General features: G+C 41.6%; 1 protein-coding gene across 1 annotated transcript in view; it reads right to left on the bottom strand.

Annotated features, from left to right (window-relative positions):
• The window catches only part of BCAR3 (BCAR3 adaptor protein, NSP family member), a 165,860-nt gene extending 145,373 nt beyond the window's left edge, over window positions 1-20,487 (bottom strand). The window contains exons 1-2 of the mRNA XM_051993319.1: window positions 20,255-20,487; window positions 7,895-8,222 (exon numbers count right to left, since the gene is read on the bottom strand). Of these exons, the coding sequence (XP_051849279.1) occupies window positions 7,895-8,214 (320 nt within the window). The 5' untranslated portion in view covers window positions 8,215-8,222; window positions 20,255-20,487. The remainder of the gene's footprint in view (window positions 1-7,894; window positions 8,223-20,254) is intronic.
• Between the last annotated feature and the right edge of the window lie 531 nt (window positions 20,488-21,018).

Below are 21,018 nucleotides of genomic sequence, written 5' to 3'. Positions count from 1 at the left end.
TGACCCGATAAATTGCTTCCATCTCCCATCTTTTTTTGCAAGGATCATCTCTCATGTCTGGAATGCACTCCTTCCTCAACACCACTTTTAAAAAATCTATTACTGTTCCATTGTGTCAGACTCTATGTGACCCCACGGATTTTGTCTATAAAGTTTTCTCAGCAAATTGGAGTGGTTGTTACCTTTCCTTCTCCCATGTGTTCTCATTTTACAAATGAGGAACTGTGGCTATTAGGGTTAAGTGATTTGTCCAGAGTCCCACATTTAGAGTCTGTGGCTGGATTTGAACTCAGATATTCCAGACTCTAAATACACTGCTTTATTCACTGCACCACTTAGCTGCCCCCAGCCTCCAGGCACAAACACAGATCGGGGCAACCTCCAACATAAGGACCTTTCCTGGTCCTCCCCTACTTCCCTGCTGCTAGCTTGCTCCCCTGAAGTTACATTGCTTAACTCTAGATCTCCCAGAAAGGCACCAGATCCAAAACAGGTAGTTTGCTAATGGACCACCTGCTTTCCTTTCCCCATCAGTAAGAGCAGTGACATCCAGACCTCTCCATTAGGGGCTTACTTAATTACTCAAATCTGGGAGTTGCCTTGGGGCAGAGCTGACTCTTTCACTCCCTAATCTAGAGATAGTCTCCCTCCCAGGTGGTCTTCAAACACACCCAGATCTCCAGCATCTTTAAGAAACACTTGGTAGGCCCTAAAATCCCCTAAAGCTAGCCTGTTTCTGTCATCAAATTTCAAGCACAAGTGGTTTACATTCAGAACCTCCACTTTCTCTCCTCCCACTCACTTCTCAACCCTTTACAGTCTGGTATCTTTTGGGAAAATGCTCTTGACAAGGTCACCAAACATCTATTTAGTGCTAAATCCAAGGACTTTTTCTCAGTCCTCATCCTTCCAGATCACTCTTAGCACTTAACACCATTTCCCTCTCACTGTTGCTCACCCACTTCCCTCAGTTTTCATTCTGACATGACTCTCTACCTGTCCTATCAATTCTTCTCAGTCTCCTTTAATTAAAGTTCATCAACCATATCCCATCCATGCTATGAGTGTATAACCTGAGATTCTGTCATGGACTTTCTTCTGCAGTAGTTTGTCCTTTCCTTCTCCAGCTTATTTTGTAGAGTGAAGTGACTTGCCCAGAGTCACACAGCTAGTCTTCCTGACTTCAGGATCAGTACTCTACCACATTTATTGCACCTCCCCAATTCATAGGTTACACTAAGAATCTTAGTCTTGGGTCTTTCTGATCCCAGGTTGGGTATCTATTTCATTAAGCCACTTAGCTGCCATCTTAAATTCACTAGTTCCAAAATGAACCATATAGTCCCTGTATTTCTCTCTCCATTATTAGAATGTAAAATCTTTGGGAGGCAGAATAATATAAAGGAAAGACTCTAGAATCTAAATCCTGCCTATGATGCTTACTGTTGCACTAAGGCAAACCTCAGTTTCCTCATCTGTAAAATAAGTGAATTAATCTAAATGACCTTGAAGGTACATTCCAGCTCTAGCATGATCCCTGAGAGGAAGAACCCAATTTTGTGTTTGCATTCTCAGTGGTTGGCGCATCCCCAGCAAGGGAAGAACTGGGCAATCTCCAAGAGTAGACATGAGTGTCTATACATTTCCACATCCAGAGAGAAACAAAAGGATTTCTTCCCTTGGCTACGTGGCCATCAAAAAGACTGGCGTAACAAAGGAACAGGTTTTCTCTCAACCCACGGAAGTTCCCGAATTTGAGTGAAAATGTCTCACAGGAAGGTAAAGGAATCAAAGAAATGACAGCTCACACACACCACAGCTATGATGTTAAGAGGAAATCCTGCCTGCAACCTCCCAGAGTCTACATCTGGGTGCCCAATGATAACAGTGCCTTCAGAACATCCAGGAAGGTGGAAGGCTCCACTGTTCTGGCTCTGGCCATCGTTCAAAACCACAAAAACAAGGCAAAGGAGCCAAGGGGAAGACGAAGCCAAGAAACACAGGTTCCTGAGGGCAAAGGCAGGCTCCTGGCCCAAGATTCTTCTGCTTGGCAGCCCAGAGCATCGCCCAGTCTCACACAAAGTTGTGAGAGCACTGGGTAGGCTCTGGGCAGCTTTATCTCCTCTATAAAGAACCTTGGACCCTGCTCAGATGTGCCAATATTCTCAGAGGGCTGTTGATTTTAGAGGCCCTACAATATGTGGGGGTGGGATGGCTCAGCTATTTGGATTGTGAGGTCAGTGGAGAAACAGCTCTTCTCCAGTGCCTCCCACATTGGTGCTGTTTAATTAAATTTGTACTTTTTCTTTTAGGCCGGGATGTGGGATTTCATCAGCATGAGGAACTCCTTCCACAGGTACAGAATGGCAACCCCTATAATTTAGGAAGAGAGATTCAGAACTGGGAAGGACCCGAGACATCCCACTTGAACCGTACTTTACAGATGATGAAACTGAGTTTCAACATCATATAAGTAATATCAGAGAGAATTTGAATCCAGAGACTCTGGCTTTAGATCGCCACCTGAATTAATGATTGCTTGAGTGATTGCTCAGGTCACCCTGATTTGAAGGCTAGCCTTCCATGCAACTACATTTGACCATCTCTTGTCTTTCAGAGGCTGCTATGGTACAAAGTTGACCTTACTATCAGAAAAACAGAAAAAAAAAAAAAAGAAAGTATCCAACATGACAACGTTTAATAAATACTTAATATTCATTGAAACGACAACAATGAGTATTGATGATTTAGCCAGAGTGGTATTGTGGATGAAATAATGGCCTCCGAACAAGGAAGACCTATTTTCAAATCCTGCATTGGAGACATACTGTGTGCCTATGGATAAGTCATTTAAACCTTCAGGGCCCCATCTCCCAACAAATCTCTGGGACAAGTTTGCAAATGATCTGCTTTAGAGTTTGGAGTTCCCAAGAGAAGAAATCATGGGCCTGAAAACAAAATCATAATGACAATGAAGCAGATGGTTCTGTGGATGGACCCTCCAAAGATCTCAGTTAACAACTAAACACCATGTGAGAGAGTGAATGAGACTGGATCTGTCTGCCTCAGTTTTCATCTGTAAAATGTGCATATGGCACCTGTTGTGAGGATCAAATGGGAGAAGTTTTTAACATTAAATGCTATATAAAAAAAAGCAAGCTGTCATGATGATATAATAGTAATAGATAAACTCTAAGGGGAAAGGGAAGGACCCTGGGACTGAGTCACAGAACCAGAAAGCATTTATTTATTAAGTGGGTGGAAGCAAGATTTTTCTGAAAGGGGCCTAAGGCACTTTGTGTAAAAACCTGTCCTCATTTCTACCCTCTGGCTACAAACAGGTCAGGACCCAGCCTAACTCTGCCCAAGGTAAAGGGTTTCAGATCTGCTATCTGAGTTGGTCATTGCCAATTGGAATTAAAATTCCCAACAGCATGAAATGACCAAAAAAGAAGACAAATCCCAAAGGATTTGAAGCAAACCAAAATCAATTACCTTATTCTGGACAGTATGGTTCAGAACAGCTCCTTTTACTCATGAGACAGGCAGGGCTAATCAACTCTCCCATGTTCAAAAATATAGTCTGTTTCTCAAGAGAGATGGAGGTCTCAGGTGGGAGCACAGAATCAAGGAATGGCTGGTATTTTTATAGTTCCTTGGAGCAGCAAAATTTGGGAAGCAGGAGAGCAGAATGCCAATCTTTCTCTCTGTCTCCATTTATGACCATCTCACCTTAGTCAAGTCTGTTTCAGTGAGACCAAGGAGAAGATTTGGGCAGTACTTTGATTCTTCTGAATTAAGAACTCAGGATTTACACAAATGTGCTGGGTCTATGAATAAAAATATGTACATATGTATGTCTGTCCCTTGAAGTATAACTCCTTACATTCTCACTCAGAATTACATTGCAAGTTGTAGATCAACAAATCTAGAGCTAGAACTCATTGTCTGCCAATCCAACCCCTATTCTTTCCTTGTACAGATGAGGAAACTCTGTTCCTGGGAATTTAAGGTCAAGGTAGTAACTAGCAAGCCTGGGACTAGAACACAAATCTTCTGACATCTGACAATATTCTTTTGCTTATCACATAAATGCAAATTTATTACAATTTTTCAATAAGTTCTTTATGACCTCACATACAAGTATGCTCAAACTGATCTAAGTTGTAGATATGACACATTCCTCATTCCAAATAGCCCCCTATTACGTCTTGGATCAAACAGAAAATCTGGCATTTGTTGTTGTCCGGTTGTTTTTCAATCATATTCGACTTTTGGGGTTTCCTTGGCAAAGATACTGAAGTGTTTTGCTATTTCTTTCTCCAGCCCACATTACAGATGAATAAACTGAAGCAAACAGAATTAAGTGACTTGCCCAAGGTCACACAACTAGCAAGTTTCTGAGGCAAGATTTCAATTTAGAAAAATGAGTCTTCGGATTCCAACACCTGATTCCAAACCTAGTACTCTATTCACTGCCCAGCTCCTCTGACATTTAAAACCCTTCATAACATAGTCCTTTCCTACCTTTCCAATAATTTAATTTCTAATATTTTACTCCCTTCTATAGATTCTGAGATCTAATGAGATTGAGATACTTTCTGTCCTCACACAAAACATTCCATCTCTCACCTCTAGGCATCTTTACAGACCATCCCTCATTCCTCAAATTCTCTGCCCCCTAATTTCTACCTCCTGGCTTCCCGAGCTTCCTACAAGTCCCTGCTAATATATCAAGTAATACAGGAAGCCTTTCTTTATCCTTTGTCATGCTAATGCTTTTCATTGGTTGATTATCTCCAATTTATCCTGTGCAGAATTTTTTTTTTTGCATATATTTCTATGCATCTTGTTTCCCTCAATAGATTGTGTGCTCCTTGAGAGCAGGAATTGTTTATACCTTTGTTTGTATCTCAAGGCTTAGCGCATTACCTAAGGCATATATTAGGTGTTTAACAAATGCTTTGTTGTTGTTGCCTAACTACTGATATCGATATAAATCTTGAATATAACATGGTGGCCCAAATCCCAGCTGTTGGTGCTTATTAAATTATGATGAACACACACACACACACACACACACACACACACACACACACGCTTTCTAAAGATCCTGGACTTCAAACCAAGGATTTGGACCCACTCTTAGAAAGATACACTCTTCAGGGCAGAATACTGATCTCTCTGCCCAAGATGACTTTGGGATCAAAGCTTTGAACTCCAGACGGATGACAGTGTGGACCTTGAGTGTTTATTAAGAGCTTCCTCAAGATAGAAAGGGGGACTATTAACTGCCATTTCCCTATAAGAGTTGGCACCCTGCCCAGGGAACAGAACTTTAAGGGAAGGAGCTTGTACAACTGTCAGAGAAGCAGGGAGCTCTCCATAGCCATCAGCTGCATTCTGACTTGATGGCTGCAACCATTCCAAGATAGCCGCAACCATTCCAAGATAGCCAACCCCAGCTCTGGATTCTTTGTCCTTATTAACTTTCTACTCATCAAGAGTCATAAACTGATGCAAAATGAAGTATGCAGAACCAGGAAGACAATGACTATGAGAATGAAAATGGAAAAAACAATAATACTCAAAACTAAATACTATATAATGATCATGCTTGTCCCTTAGGAATATGTGTGACAATGCATTCCTTTCTTTGCAGAGATGGAAGGCTCTGAATGTGAAATATATAAAACTCTATAATAGGACATTATTATATGTAACATAATTATATCAATTGGAATATATATATATTCCATATAATAAAACAAGTAATAAGTATATAATATCAGCTATCTGATTGCTAAACTGCTTTTTCTTCCTTTTTTAACTCTTTCTTATAAAGGATGTTATCTTTACTTTTTCAATAATGTTTTATTTTTCCACTTACATGTAAAGATGGTTTTCAACATTCACTTTTATAAGATTTTAAGTTCCAATTTTTTCTTCCCTCCTCCCCAAGACAGCAAACAATTTGACATCAATTATACATGTACAATTAAGAATGCTCTCTCAAAGAGCAGGGAAGAAGATATTGAAAAAGAAGGTGATTTAAGAACATGAAAACAAAAAGCTACCAATAATGTTTTTAAATTATGTTCTTAAGTATGGGAAAGAGATAATTGTTCATCCTAGAAAAAAGCTATCTATACTCAAAGACTCTACTTCCTTCTCTCTCATTCAAGCTTCGGTAATAATCTAAGTTTTGACCTTATTAGCCATCTCAAACCATTCTTTCCCAAACCACCAATAATTTCGTCATTATACATAATCGTCAATTATTGTTCTAAAGTTCAGATCTGACAGTGTTGCTCCTTTTCTCAATTATCTCCAGTAGCTCCCTATTGCTTTGGATCAAAAATAAAGTGTTTATTTTTCAAAAGCCCTTCATTTCCCCCCATCTTTCCTACCTCGTTATAAATTATTCCCTCTTCTGGATTCCAAACTAGTTAAACTTGTCTCTGCTTCACAAATAACACTCCATTTCTAGCTTCTCTGTCTTTGTTTATACCGGCCATTCTCCATGCTTGGAATGCGTTCCTTTCTTACCTTTGCCTTATGGAATTCCACTCTTCGTTTAATAACTCAAGCACCATCTTCTCTAAGAAGCCCTTCTTGGTTCCTACAAATAATCAGGCTCTCCCATCCAAACTCCTTTCTTCTTACTTTATTCTCACTAATTAACATTTGTTCCCTTTATATTTAGTCTGCATATGCTTCTACATGTAATTGTTTTCTCCCTCATCAGAATGCCAATTGCTTACAAGTAGGGATTATTTCATTTGTACTTAAGCACACAGCATGTGTTTAGGAAGTGCCCGTGGGACGATCAATCATCTGATTCCCAAGAGTAATAGTGGTCTGAACAAGGACTTGGTCTTTTTTCTCCTTGACTTCACTACCACCTAACCAAGGTCCTGGTTTTTGGAAAGCACCTGATAAATGTTGGGAGTTAAATTAGATACTTCCCCATTAATCTGCAAAGTCAGCTTTCTCAGGGAGTTAGTTGCTCTCTGACCTATAGTTGCCACCCATGTGGGTTCTTCTTACAAACCCGCTTCTTAAACTATGGGTTGTGATCCCGTGTGGGGTCTCGTAACTGAATATGGGAGATGTGAAATTATTATTTATTATCAGTAAATACTTGATTTATATCCTTATTTTATATCTATGTTATTAGGGCCACATAAAAATTTTAGCCTTACTGTTATCCACAGTAATTCAGAACCAAACAGCAGCCTCTGTGGTATGACTATAGAAGAAGGGACAGGGGCACTCCGACAGCCCACCTCCAGTGAATGTAACATACTTCACCCTATAACATCTCAGGTGGATGACTTTCCATTGATTAAAAAAAAAAAAGAAGAAGAAACCTGGGCTTTTTCTAAAACCAGCTCCAACAGGCAGAGCCTATTATCTCTCACTCTAGTCAGTCTGCTCAGCAAACTCAGAGAAGAGGCATTTATCAGCTCTGAGGCTTGTTTACCGAGATCTCCAGCAGATAGATGCAGCAATCACTCTTCCTTATCCAGGTGCAAGGAATCACTCTTCCTTATTCAGGGACAAGAAATCATTCTTCTTTGTTCAGAAGTTAATCCAGTCCACAGAAGTATAGTTTAACTTTTAGCACTTAGCATGACACTTGGCACGAAAGTACTTTCCAAGTTAACGTAAGCAACCTTAAGACTAAATTGTTTGGGAACATTATGGAGATTTCAGGTTCCCTGTCCAAATTGAATGGAAACAAACTATAATGTAAAGTGACAACAAAGATACACTGAGATAGACCTTTTGTGTTTTGTTTTTATAGGTAGCTGGATGGTAAGAGAAATTGCTTATGAAGAAGTTGAGATAAATAAGCATGAGTCTGAACAATTTAAATAGAAGGAGTTACCTGAAGGTAGAATTTTCCCCTCGCCAGTCTTGCAGCGGGCTCTCCTCTATCACGTCTTGGATCAGAGAGGGGTTCTGCCGTTGGGTCTTGGAGTAAGGGAGGGCTCCCATATAACTAAATGCATCAGAAGACCTTATGGGAACAGATCCTTTTTTCTTTCTTGGTAGGGTCCCATGTATAGACACATCCTGATAGGCATCTGAGCGGGGTTCAGCAAGGGGGGACTTGCTGCTCAAAAGGTCCATGGAAGAAGCCAGGGGGAACTGATGATTCACTTGCATGTTTCTGGGAAGACTTGCAAATTTTCCAGCAGCCATCATTCTCAGTCCTAAAGAAAATGAGAAAGGGGAAAGCTGAGGTAAATGACATGTCTGGACTTCTTGGGCAAAAAAGGAAATAGCTCCACCATTTCAGAGAATCACAGATTTAGTTCTGGGAGGAATCTTTGAAATCGTTAAGTCCAATCTCCTCATTTCACACATGAGAAACTTAAAGGCAGACAGAAGCGAAGTGACTTGCCTAGGCCACACAGCCAGTAAGTATATGAAGCAACATTTGAATTTCTGTTTTCAGGTCCAGAATTCTATTCACTAACAAAAATAATATTTTAGAAGCTTCAAAAAGTAGACAAATATCAAGCTTAAATTCAGCCACAGAAGCAGGAGCCTAGCTACACTTCTAAATTTTATATCTCCTTTGTGATCATAGAAGAGTTCTCTTCAATAGGGGTCACACAGGACAGCTAAGAGAAAGCTAGATAAGTAATCAGGAAGGCATGAGTTCAAGAACAACCCTCTGACACATTACCAGCTTTGTGATTCTAGGCAAGTGATTCAACCCCAATAGAGCAGAAATGTTTTTACTTGGATCAAAAAGGGCTAGGAATGAGTATATGTGGAGGTAGTGGTACAGAGGATATTCTGAGCAGACCACTGGTGCCAGGGGTACAGACTACTGATGCCAAGGGAGTGGGTGGGTCTGGACCTTTTCCCTGCAGGGATAGAAAGAGCAAGTCAGCCCAGGAGAAGGATATGATGTGATAGGATCAAGATGGCAGAATTAGGATCACGTGACAGCATGAAGTATTAGATCACTACTGGGTGAAGTCCCTCCTTTGCAGATCCAAGGAAGAAGCCTCATGCCCTGATGGACATCATGGGGCAAAACCCTATTTGCCACACAATCACATTACAGCTCTACCTCTAAGTCTTAAGTTTCCTCATCCATAAAATGAGTATAGTAATATCTCTACTAGTTACCTCATAGGAGTGTTGTGAAGCCCAAGAAAGTTGGTTTATATATATTTTTACATATTTCTATATATTTAACACATAAATATAATATATAATGATTACAGACTATAAAATATATTTCCATATTGATTTAATATATAACAAATAATATACACATATGCACACATATATACATTTACACATCTGCTCATATATCTATTTTACATATATACACATATACATAATATACAAATATTAAGGCATTACATAAATGTCATTTGTCATTAATTGGAATAGTAAGTAAACAGTAGAACCTCCACTGGAACAAAACAACAAATTTCAGGTTCATTAGTGAAAGCTAAGTCACCCAGAATATGTGTTACGGAAGATATAAAGTCAAAGCAGAGTAGAGGATTTACAATGGAAGAAAATCCATCATAGGAAGAAGCAAAGTTATACCATAAGCACATTAGAAAAACCAAGTTACTTATTTTTTGCAGCCTGTAAATTCAAGGATTCTATATATCCAAAAGATAAGGGCAGGAGGAGATGACTGGAATTCTTTGGCCACCAGAGTGCCTTCATTGGCAGACTTACCCTGCAGTTACCCAGAGGGAGAAGGCAAAGTTTCTTTAGTAAAGCCTGATCCTTGTAAATAAATCAGCGCATTCTAATTAATGCAGACAGGCTGAGGTCAAGGATCAGGAAGTAGGCTGCTCTCACATAGATCTATGTATGGTTGGGCTTCAGAAGAAATTGAGGATAGTGGGGGAGGTGGAAAGGAGACACATGGAGCCAATGACCTTTTTAGCCCCCAATCCCATCATTAGGATCATGTCTATGAGTACCATTGGAAACTAAAGACTCATCAAAGAGAAGAAAAAAAATGGGAAAAAAAAAAAGAAAGGAAGAGGGGAAAGAAAGACGGTGGGAAAAAATGGGAGGAAGAAGAGAGTGAGAAAAGAATTTAGAAAAAAATAATGGAACATCTGGTGGTTTGTAAATAAATTTTAAAAATCACTCTTCAAGGAACTGATGCTTCAGATCCATTCACCTTCTGCTTATAACCACATAAATATGCAGGGAACAAAAAATCAGTGAGACCTTTTTTGAGGCAGCACTTAGGACATAGCTAGGGTGGGTTAATAGAAGAATACTGTCATTACTGAAAATATTTGTTATCATTAAAGATTACAGACAGAAAAGGACTATGTGGGATGGTTAAAGCAGAACTGGCCTGGAAATCAGGGAGATCTGGGTAACCCTTTACGAGGGAAAGCTATGTAGTACAGTGGAAAGTGTCAGTCCTACTCTGAAATTACTTTGCCTGTCTAAGAAGTATCATCAGGAATTCCTCAAGAAATCATAGATCCTGTCTCCCCAAAGGATAAAGTAGAAGATTCCCAAAATACTGAACAGCCTTCCACTGAAGATTCAAGAAAGGATTCCTGTAAGATAGATGGCTGTGATTTGTATCACTGGAGGCAGTATTCCCATTAACAAACAGACCCATAGGAGTCTATTGATCTTTCATGGAGGTCTAATCTCAGTAGACATCTAGACCAACAATGAAGGCAGCTTTCACAAGAGGTTGAAGCCAGATATTGAGTTAGAAAGATACTGATACATGCCTGCATTCACTCCCACAAACATACAAATACACCCATCATTTAACAGGGTCTGTTCAGACTTAGGCAGGATGGTTCTCAGAAGACAAACACACAAGTCCGTCATGAAGTCTGCTTTGAAGCCCTTCCACTTTGACATGACCGCCACAATCTTTGGAAAGCCACCATTTTTTCCAAGTCACAATGAAGCAAAAACAAAAGGGGGGGGAGGGAGGTGGAACTGGTAAAGGAAACTTGTTTTACACACAAAGACACACACACAAACATAAATATACGTGCGCATGAGCATGAGGAAGAAGAGAGACTTTGACCCTAAGCCAAATAGTTGACAAGAATTTAAGGGTCTACTTATGTACTAGGGTTTAAGTTAGTACTTAGGTCTAGTTAGTTAACTAGTTAAGTTAGTACTTAAAGGTCTAGGTGAACAAAGACAAAAAAAATTAAAGTCCCTGCCCTCAGAGAGCTTAATTCTCAGGTGAATGACAACAGCAACTGACCATGATACATACAAAGGAGATGGATGATAATCCCAGAGGGGAAAGAAGACTTTAGCAGCTGGGAGAAACAACAACAACAACAAAAAATAACCAGAAACTGGAGTGAGGGGAAGGGAAGGGAATCCTCCTATGTGCAAGCTCTGTGCTAAGCACATTACAAATACTACCTTATAGTACAAGCAAGGGCTTTTAAAGCAACATTTGAGAAATGCAAGCATGTAGACAAATCCCCTGAAAACTAAAATTATGAAACCATTGGTCTCCTGGAGATCAGATTCCCTTAGGACATGGGCATATCAGCAAACAAGCAGCTTAGCCTATCGAAAATAACTGGACGCTAAAAACCACTGTTTGGGACAATTAATTCACCACTTGGGGCTGGATTATAATATCTTTAAAGTCTCTTCCAGCTTTAGAATTCTAATTATTACAATAGCTAACACCATTACTTCCCCCCAAAAGGCACTAAATATGACAAAGAACCCCACCCCAACCTTAAGCACCTTTTAAGCTACAGAATAAAAATGTTAATAGGTAACATTTACAATCACATTTTAATGGGTTTTATATATATTTTTCTCATCTGATCTTCACAACAACCCTAGGAGATAGGTGATATTATCATCTCAATTTTAAAGATGAGGAAAGTTAAGTCATAGAATTGTAAGTATCTGGGGCAGAATTTGAACTCAGGTCTTTCTGATCTTCAAGGGGCCACTTTAGAGATGGTCTAGACTTGGAGTCAGGAAGACATGAATCCCATCATAGATATTTACCAGCTCTGCAAATCACTTTACTACTCCATCATAATTGAATGATTGGCCTCAAAGACTGAGAAATAAAGATCTGGAAGTTCTTGCAGCTCGACCTATATCTATGGTTCTATTATGTTGCTCTAAAGCACCCCCAAAACAGTTCCCACTTTCTACCTGGTCAATAGGTGAGATGTATTAGGCACTTCTGGCATGTCAGGCACTCGGTGTTCTAGATTCAGCTCTTCTCTGGAAGAAAAACACTTAGAAGCTTGGCCCAAAAGACACAAACCAAGGACTTTGCCCTCAAAGAGGTTCACAATCTATAGGGAGGTGAAGGAAGATATGGAAGAGGAGGAGGAGAATAGTAGAACAAAGTTGAGAGGGTATACAATAGACCCAAAGGCATAAAAACAAATCTAAATCTGTGTGTGTGTGTGTGTGTGTGTGTGTGTGTGTGTGTGAGAGAGAGAGAGAGAGAGAGAGAGAGAGAGAGAGAGAGAGAGAGAGATGAGAAGAGAGAGACAGAAAGACAGACAGATAAAGAGACACAAAGAGAAACCAAGAAAGGGACAAAGAGAGAGCTGAGGTAGAAAGAGACAGAGATAGAGAGAAGAGACTGAATCAGAGGGGACAGAGAAATAATGACAGACAAGAAGAGATAGAGACAGAGAGACACAGAGACAGACAGAGAGACACAGATACAGACAGACAGAAGTGTGTATGCACATATATGTGTGTGTGAGAGAGAGAGAGAAAAAGACACACACACACACAGAAAGAAACAGAGAGACAGAGACACAGAGAGAGATAGAGACACAGACACAGACACAGACAGAAGTGTGTATGCACATATATGTGTGTGTGAGACACAGAGAGAGACAGAGAAAGACACACACACACAGAAAGAAACAGACAGAGACACAGAGAGAGATAGAGACAGAGACACAGATAGAGACAGAGACAGAGACACAGAGACACAGAGACAGAGAGAAAGTGTATGCACATGTGTGTGTGTGTGTGTGTGTGTGTGTGTGTGTGATGTGAAATATGGCTGGAGAAGAAAGGAGACAGAGGGAGGAAGACAGAGAGACAGAGAAAGACACACACACATAAACACACAGAGATAGAGACAGAGACACAGAAAGAGAATACAGAGAATCAAGAGTAAACAGAAAGAAAGGAGAGTAGAGAAAGGAAAGAGACAGAAACCCAAAGACAGCCAGAGAGAGCACACAGAAAGCCTGGATGGCACTCCTGAGGAGCAGGGGGCAGCTACAAGAGTACCAGGAACCCATCCCTGTGCTAGGAAGTCTCCATGTGTACCCCAGTGCCTGGCACTCTGTCAGCACTTGCTAAACATTAATCATCATTACTAAAGAAGAAACCAAATCCTCCAAGTCCTCCCTGTCCCTGGTTGGGATGAAGGCTTTACCCAACATCCCCCCTCCACACACACACACACACACACACACACACACACACAAAACCACTGCAGCTGTTAATGCTCTGAGATTATTCCAGTTATCAGCACCTTTTCCCTTCCCTGAATGTAAACACTCTTAGGCACTGTCCTCCCTTCAACAAGAAGTCCTGGAATCTCTCAAAAGTCCCAGTTGGGAGTAGCAGGCACCCCCACAACACCTCCATCACTGTAAAGGAACACACATGGTGCGTTCCCTCCAGTACTGAGAAGTCAGGGATCAGGTTTTGAAGTGAATGTTGGAGATGTCTCTGAAAGGAAGAAGGCAGGACTGACTCTTTTTTCTTTTCTTTTTTTTTTTTTTTTTTTAATCATAAAGGCAGAAGGACCTAGATCAGTGAATAAGGTCCGGAAAAAGAGAAAGGCCTGTAGAGCTGCCCACCTTGAAATCAGATTCCACAAAAGACCCTATGAGGGAAAGTCACCGGGGCTTCTCTGGGTTGACAGGTGAGTAGCTGCAGGATTAGAAGTTGGGGGGATGGAACACTGTCAGCTACAGTGGTTTTATTGGGGGGGGGGATATCTACTGCTTTCCCTTGCTACAAGGAAGTCTGCTGGGGAACGGGACTTTAGGAAATGTCTGGTATAAAAAAGAACTCTGATAAAACCACAAAAAAGGAGAAGTCTGGCTGATGGAGCATCAGCTCACAGAATCACAGAATTTTCAAGCTGGAACAGACCTTAGAAATCATTTACTTCAAATCCCTACTTTTATAGGAATGAGGAGGTAAGGCTTAGAGAGGTGAGATTTGTCCAAGAAATTAAAGGCCTTGATCAGGTCACACCAGAATGGGCCAGTGATAAAACCAGCCCAGACTACACCCCAGGTCCAGAGCTATTTTCACTAGAAAACTACCCTACAGATGCTTAACATAATGCCTGGCACATTGTTCAGTCATCGGACTCTTCATGATCCCATTTGGGGTTTCCTTGGCAAAGATACTGGTTTGCAATTTTCTTCTCCAGCTCATTTAACAGATGAGAAAACTGAGGCAGGTGGGGTTAGGTAACTTGCTTAGACATCACACAGCCATTAAGTTGGATTTGAACTCATTGCTTCCTGATTCTAGGCCCCCAATTCTATTCACTTCATGACTCAGCTGCCCTGACTAGCACATAGGAGGCACTATATAAATTCTATATATTAATATACTATAATATGCTGTAATAAAATATATATATATTGCATATAAATGAATTTTCTTCCTGCTTCCCCTGTAAAATCACAGTATCTCAACATTGGAAGAAACCTCTGGGACCATCTAGACCTCTACATGCTTCTAAAAGAATACCTATTATTGATATACCAAACAGGTGATCATTTTGTCTTTTCTTAAAGACTTCCAGTGAAGGAGAGCTTGTTGCTATCCTGAAGCCTAAGCTAAGTGGCACAGTGGATTGAGTGGGAGGCCTGGATATCCCCTTTTGAATCTACTTCTCCCAACTTTCTTTGCCATTAGCAGATCAGGCACCCAAAGTGCAATTGATAACTTCTCAAGATCCTAAAGGATTCTAAAGTCCTGAAAGACTAGAGTTTTCCAGTACTATTGCTCCTGAGCCCCCAGGAGTATGATCTTTAATACTTATCAGAGAGGTTTAATTAGCTTTTTAAAATAATAATAGCTTTTTATTTTTCAAAATACATGTTTTCAGCATTCACTCTAGCAACACCTTGTGTTCCAAGTTTTTCTCCCTCCTTCTCCATATTTCCCCTTCTAGACAGCAAGCAATCCAAATAGGTTGAACATATGCCATTCTTCTAAACCTATTTCCACTTAATTAGTTTTTTAAAGGAGTATTTAATAAATATAGTAAGGACAGTGTTAAGCACACACACACTCAAAACGGAAGGCACACTCTCACCTTTACACACAAAACATTCCTGGGGAAAGTGGGCAGAGTACATGGTAGTGAGTTACATCCGTGGCCAAAAGATTCTGGCCAGCAAATGTGGCCATCAGAACCTGGTCTCTGGAGTCCTTTTCTCCTTTCCTCAATTCCTCATAAAGTTCCACTTAGGTGTAGCTCTCTAATGTGCTCCAAGCATCAGTGCCTTTCTAGAGTCCATAGCCTGTACTTCTTTCTACCTCAAGGATGGTCAATTCTGAATACCGTCACCATCCTTGGCTCTCTTTCTACGTCCTTTATCATCAGCTTCTACTGATCAGCAATTACTGCTCTTGCCTTTGGTCAGCAAGAAGACCTCCGATGATTCTTCCTAACTCCCTTGGAAATGGCATTTCTCCCTCTCATTCTCTCCCCTCCATCCCCTACTCCAAATTATTCTTACTAAGGGGCTTGACTGAAGGACTTCCATCACTAGACTGGCTTGTCATCCACGACAAAACTGAGTTACACTGCTGTACCTGGCCACTGAAGGGTGTCATTTTTTAGTTAATTCCCAAATGTTTCCCCCGTAGCATAATCAGCTTTCATCAAGTGATTCAAAATCCCTTTGTTTTTTTTTTCAACCTGATAGAGGGTTTATTTGAATCCTAGTTTACTTCTGGTGCTTCAGTCAAAAGGTCTGGGCCTTCCATGATTACATTAATGGGAAGAAAGACAGAAGAGGAGGAAAGAGGATTCACTGCTATCTCAAAGAGGAAGCTTTTCATTTGATATTATCTGAGAAGGTACCTGAGAAGTCACAAGACTAATCTTTTCATTTTAGGATTGAAAATACCCCAGGAGGTTAATTCATTTGACCAAGGCCACACAAATAGTGACAGAACCAGGATCTGAACCAGTGTTTCTTCCACTATTAACCTCAAGATAAGGAAACTGAGGCTCAAAGGGGTTAAAGGTGTTATCCTGGGTGCCCCAAGGGACTCCAAGTTCAGGGCTTCTTTCTAACACACTAAAGCTGTCACACAGTGTCAGGGAATACTGCTGCACAGAACAATACCGCTTTCCATCTTCAAAGTCCTCAACAGAAATTTAACCTGCTTTTCTCATTTTAACCTAAGACTTCATTTTGAGTAACCTGAGTTTCTGGTGCTAAACCCATTTACTTCTTTCTACCACTGAGTATTTGATGATGTTTCTGATAGAATAAAGACCTCAATGAGAAGGGTCACATGATGGAAATGCACTGGAAACAGGACTGAGGTTTTCCTGATTTCATTAGATTGTGAGCTTCTTTAGGACAGGGATTGTCTTCTGTCTCTTTTTTTATCCCCAGTGCTCAGTGCAGTACTTGACACATAGTAGGTGCTTATTAAATGCTTACTGACTCTCACTCCAATAGACTAAGAACCACACTAAGAGGCCCATGGCCTCTCTGAAGCTCTGCATAAAGGTCCATCTTGGTTTCCCTGGACATCAGGAAGGTCCCTCTGGATCCTGCAGACTACCCACAGTCTAGCTCACACTCCTACTAGAACCAGTCCATTTTCTTTTCTCCTAGTTATTTCTCTGATGAATTCTTTTGCTCCGTTTGTATTAAGGGTGACTCTCAACAATGACCATAATCAGAATCAAATGACTTGTTTTCTATTTGCTTCCCACCCCACAGAACAGGAGGGATTCCTTTTCTACCTCCTTCTTCAGACCCTGCTACCTCTATAATGGAACACCAAGTCGTTTATCATATCTTCCACAGTAGGAGGCGAAAATTTTAGCTGGGAAGCAATAAAACTAAAAACATCAAGTCAAGGACAGCAGGGGAAAAAACAAAACAAAACACTGAATGCTTCTCGGGGATCAGCCTGCATGGTGCAACATGCCATTGCAAGACAAAAAGACTGAGGCAAATCACTGCAGACATAAGATTTCATCTCCAGGTCATTGGTGAATCCTGTGTCAACCAGATGGGTGATATAAGGCCAACAGATGCAATAAATGATCTCTCTGGTTTCATCTAATTCCAGACTTTGGAAAGACCTTTGGAGGTCCACTGGCTTGAAATCTTGAAAGAATGAAAGGGAGAGAGACCTGGAGGACTGTTCAAAGACTTACAACAGATATCAAGAACAAAGGAGGGTGACATCTGTCAAAAGAATGGAACTACTTCTTAGCACTCTGACATGGACCAATGACCTGGTTTAGAAATAGCTTTAGAAGTAGGCAATGCTTCTAGTTTAAAGTATTGGTTTTTCAACATGAATGAAAGTTAAGTTGGGTTGGCTATCTGCCTATTTTAATCCTCCCCTCTGCTTTCTCTGCCTCTTGTCTCTTTCTTACTCTGTCTGTCTATCTGTATCTCTCTTTCTCTGTGTCTCTGTCTCACTCTCAAAGGGAAGTTTACGGAGAAAATATCATTATCCCTTCACTCTGGGGCTTCGTGATAAACATACTTGAATAGAATGGCTTCTATTAACCCTTTTTATTCCGGAAATGAACTTTAGTTAATCCTTTAACCCTAGAAAAAAAGATTTGCATTTCAAAGACTGACAGAATTTCATAACCCTCCTTGTCATTGTTTTTTACAGTTGAAGAAACTGAGACGAAGAGAGGTTGACTTCCAGCATTGCATCACTGCCTATACAATGGAGCAAAAAATGAACATGGAATCAGGAACAAGTACCTTTCAAGTTCTGTAGTGAGAACCCAGGACTGGAGTCCAGCAACCTGGATTTAAATTCCAACATTTCTACTTACAAGTGTAACTTTGGGCAAGTCAAAGAACCTCTCTGAATCTCAATTTCCTCATAAACAAAAAAGACAGGATGGCCCTGGATGAACATCCCTCCTACCCCCAGGTCTCTACAAGCTCAAAATCTGTGACCCACTATTTGACTTCTCAAACATTAACTAAGCCTCTTTGAATCTTTCCTCATTTGTCAAATGGAGATAATGACTAAATTTCTTATCTTGCAGATTGGTCATGAGACCCAATAAAAATCCACAGAAAATACAATTATCCCCTCCCCCACCTAGAGAAGGTAGTACAACTATTCTTTCTAAATTAGCATATACATTAAAAAGCAGAGTTTCAAATGTTACAAATTGTTTTTACTTACAATTGAAGAAAAAATATTATTTAAAAAAAATAACATCTCACATGATCCTCACAAGAACCAAAAGGGGTAAACACTATGAAAAAGAAAAAGAAGAAAAAACCTAAGCTTACAATTAAAGGTGTATACCTCTAAGGACACTTCTTTTTAAGCAGGTTTATAAAGTCTAGCCAAGTGATTAAAATGCTAGTAATTCCACCTCCCAATTTATGGATAGATTATACTTCAAGCAGTATAAAGTTATTAAGGATTCACATTTACTTGACAATCGGGTTTCCCCTTGAATTCTGAGACTATGGATTTCAATTAATTATCCTGAAAATCTAAAACCCAGAATGTTAAATTCTTTGGAACTTGGGTAGGGTTCTTTGAACAAGCTGCTTAATAATATTATCGTTAATACTTAATAGGAATTCCATAGCATGTTAGACTGCAACTGCCTAACCAACTACTCACTCCACAATAGTTTTCTGACTTAATTATTCCAATTTAAAATTCACACTCTTCCTGATCTTGGCAGTGGGGTCCTTCCATCTTCTTCCCAGATCTTATTTCAGTCACTGCCTTAATGAATGTGAGGGAGAAAAAAGGGAGGGGTAGCATCAACTCTCAATCTGACCTTCCCTCTTTAAAGCCAGATAACCCCATTTCTTTTCCTTTAGGGAGATTTGCAACCCTAGGAGATAATAGGCAAAATTTAAAAGCCTCTTCAAAAAAAAAAAAAAAATAACACACACATTTACATAAATTCATTTGCTGAGCCAGATCAAAAGAAGGCACAAGATTACTCAGAAGCTCCTTCCCCTTTTGCACCGCCCCCCTTCCCTTTCTTTTTAACTGAAGTAGATGAATTAATTACTGACCAGAATGAAACTCCAGGAAACAATTCCCACCACCTACCAACCCTAACCAGACTGATCAGAACCTTGTTATGTGTTTTTAAACAGCTGACTTTCCCATCCCGAGTACTACGTAACCTTGAAAACTTTACAGAGGTAAAAGTGTCAGTTGCTTATCGGGTAGGAAAGATGGGCTCAGATCTAGCTTCCCTCTGCAGACCAGCCCCTCCCTCCCCTCGTCCCCCCCTTCCCGCCCCCCGGCTCCTTTTCCAGACACAGAGGGACCCATACAACCAGCTATTCAGCCTTTTTTTCAACAAAGAAAAAGCAGCAGCAAAAGTTGTTAACAGCTACAAGGCAGGTTCCTTGGCTTTCTTTGCAAACTTTCCAAGAGATTAGTACCGAAATTTGCCTCCTCCAAACTCTCGGCTTCCAGCTGAGCCCCTTTTCAATTCGTCTCATCCTTCCCTCCCAACCCCCACCTTCGGAGCTGCATTTGATTTAAAAAAAAAAAAAAAATCCTGGCAACTTCCAGGGAAACAGAGGTCACGGGCTGCACCACAGGCAATTTTTAGGACAAACAACTTTTCTGGAACGGGGCAAAAGAGAAGCTCCCTCTTCCCCCCCCCCCGTCCCCCCGAACTCCGTACTCGTCCCTCTCCCGCCTGCATTCAATACCTTCAGCAAACCCCCGGTGAACCCAGACAAAGTGCCAGCTCTGGCAGCCACATGGGCAAGGGATGCTCCGGAGCAAACTGCTGGGCATCTACCTCCCCGACTGCAGCGACACCCCGGGGTTATCAGGGGCCGGGCCAAGGGCTTTCCCGAGAGCTGCGGGAATTCCTGCCCCCACTTCAGCCCTACCCTCTGAGACTCTGGCAACTTTGTTTTACAAAACGAAGACAGAAAAAAAAAAAAAGACAAGCAGCCCCCAAATTGAGGTCCCAAGATTTCCATGTGGTTAAACTAACCTTAGCGAGCCCAGCACTGGACGACGCTGAATCCAGCGGCTGTTACTTGGTCGGGAGCCCTCGGAACAATAGCCGGAGCCCCCAGTGCAGGAGAGGAAAGCTGCGCTCGTTCGCTCGCTCTCACACACAGGCAGCCGGCTTCTGTCCGGACGCCACTTTACTTCCCTCCCGGACGCCCGCCGGGGACTCCCGCGCACTCCCGGTCCTTCCCTCGCCCCGACTTTCGGTTCAGGACCGCGGATCCTTCATCTCCTAGACGGCGGGAGCTCGGGGCTGCTGGAGGAAGCCGAATCCCGGGGGCTCCTCGGGCGGGATCCGCTCATCCTCCGAAGTGGAGGACCCCGGGCCAGCGGCTCCCGCAGCGCCCTGACTATCCTCCCCAGCCCGGCTCAGGGCAGCGCTCGCCCGGAGTTCCGAGGACACCGGAGGTGCGGCTCTAGGAGAGCTCTGCCCGAGCTCCGACTGTCACGGGCGGGCGCTCCCGAGCTAGCTTCCCCGGCCCCACCCCTGGGGAGGCTGCTGAGGCGCGCGCCTCCGGGACCCCTCCCTCTCCCGCACCCCTCAACATTTACATTTCGTGACCTCGCCTTGCCCTTTGCGTCTCGGATTGGAGAACTGGGGCCCTCGCGTGGAATTGCAGCTTCCCAAACTACCACTCTCCAGTGGGCGGCTCCCGCAAACAGATGGTTCTGCCCGTCCACCTGCCTACCTGCGTGTTCTCTATCCCAGGTCTCCCCACTCCAGCTACGGACGCTTGCCTGACT

The sequence above is a fragment of the Antechinus flavipes genome, chromosome 4 (assembly GCF_016432865.1).
Source record: "Antechinus flavipes isolate AdamAnt ecotype Samford, QLD, Australia chromosome 4, AdamAnt_v2, whole genome shotgun sequence".
Taxonomy (NCBI): Eukaryota; Metazoa; Chordata; class Mammalia; order Dasyuromorphia; family Dasyuridae; genus Antechinus; species Antechinus flavipes.
The sequence above is the reverse complement of the archived record's forward strand: the minus strand, read 5'-3'. Positions and strand labels throughout refer to the sequence as shown.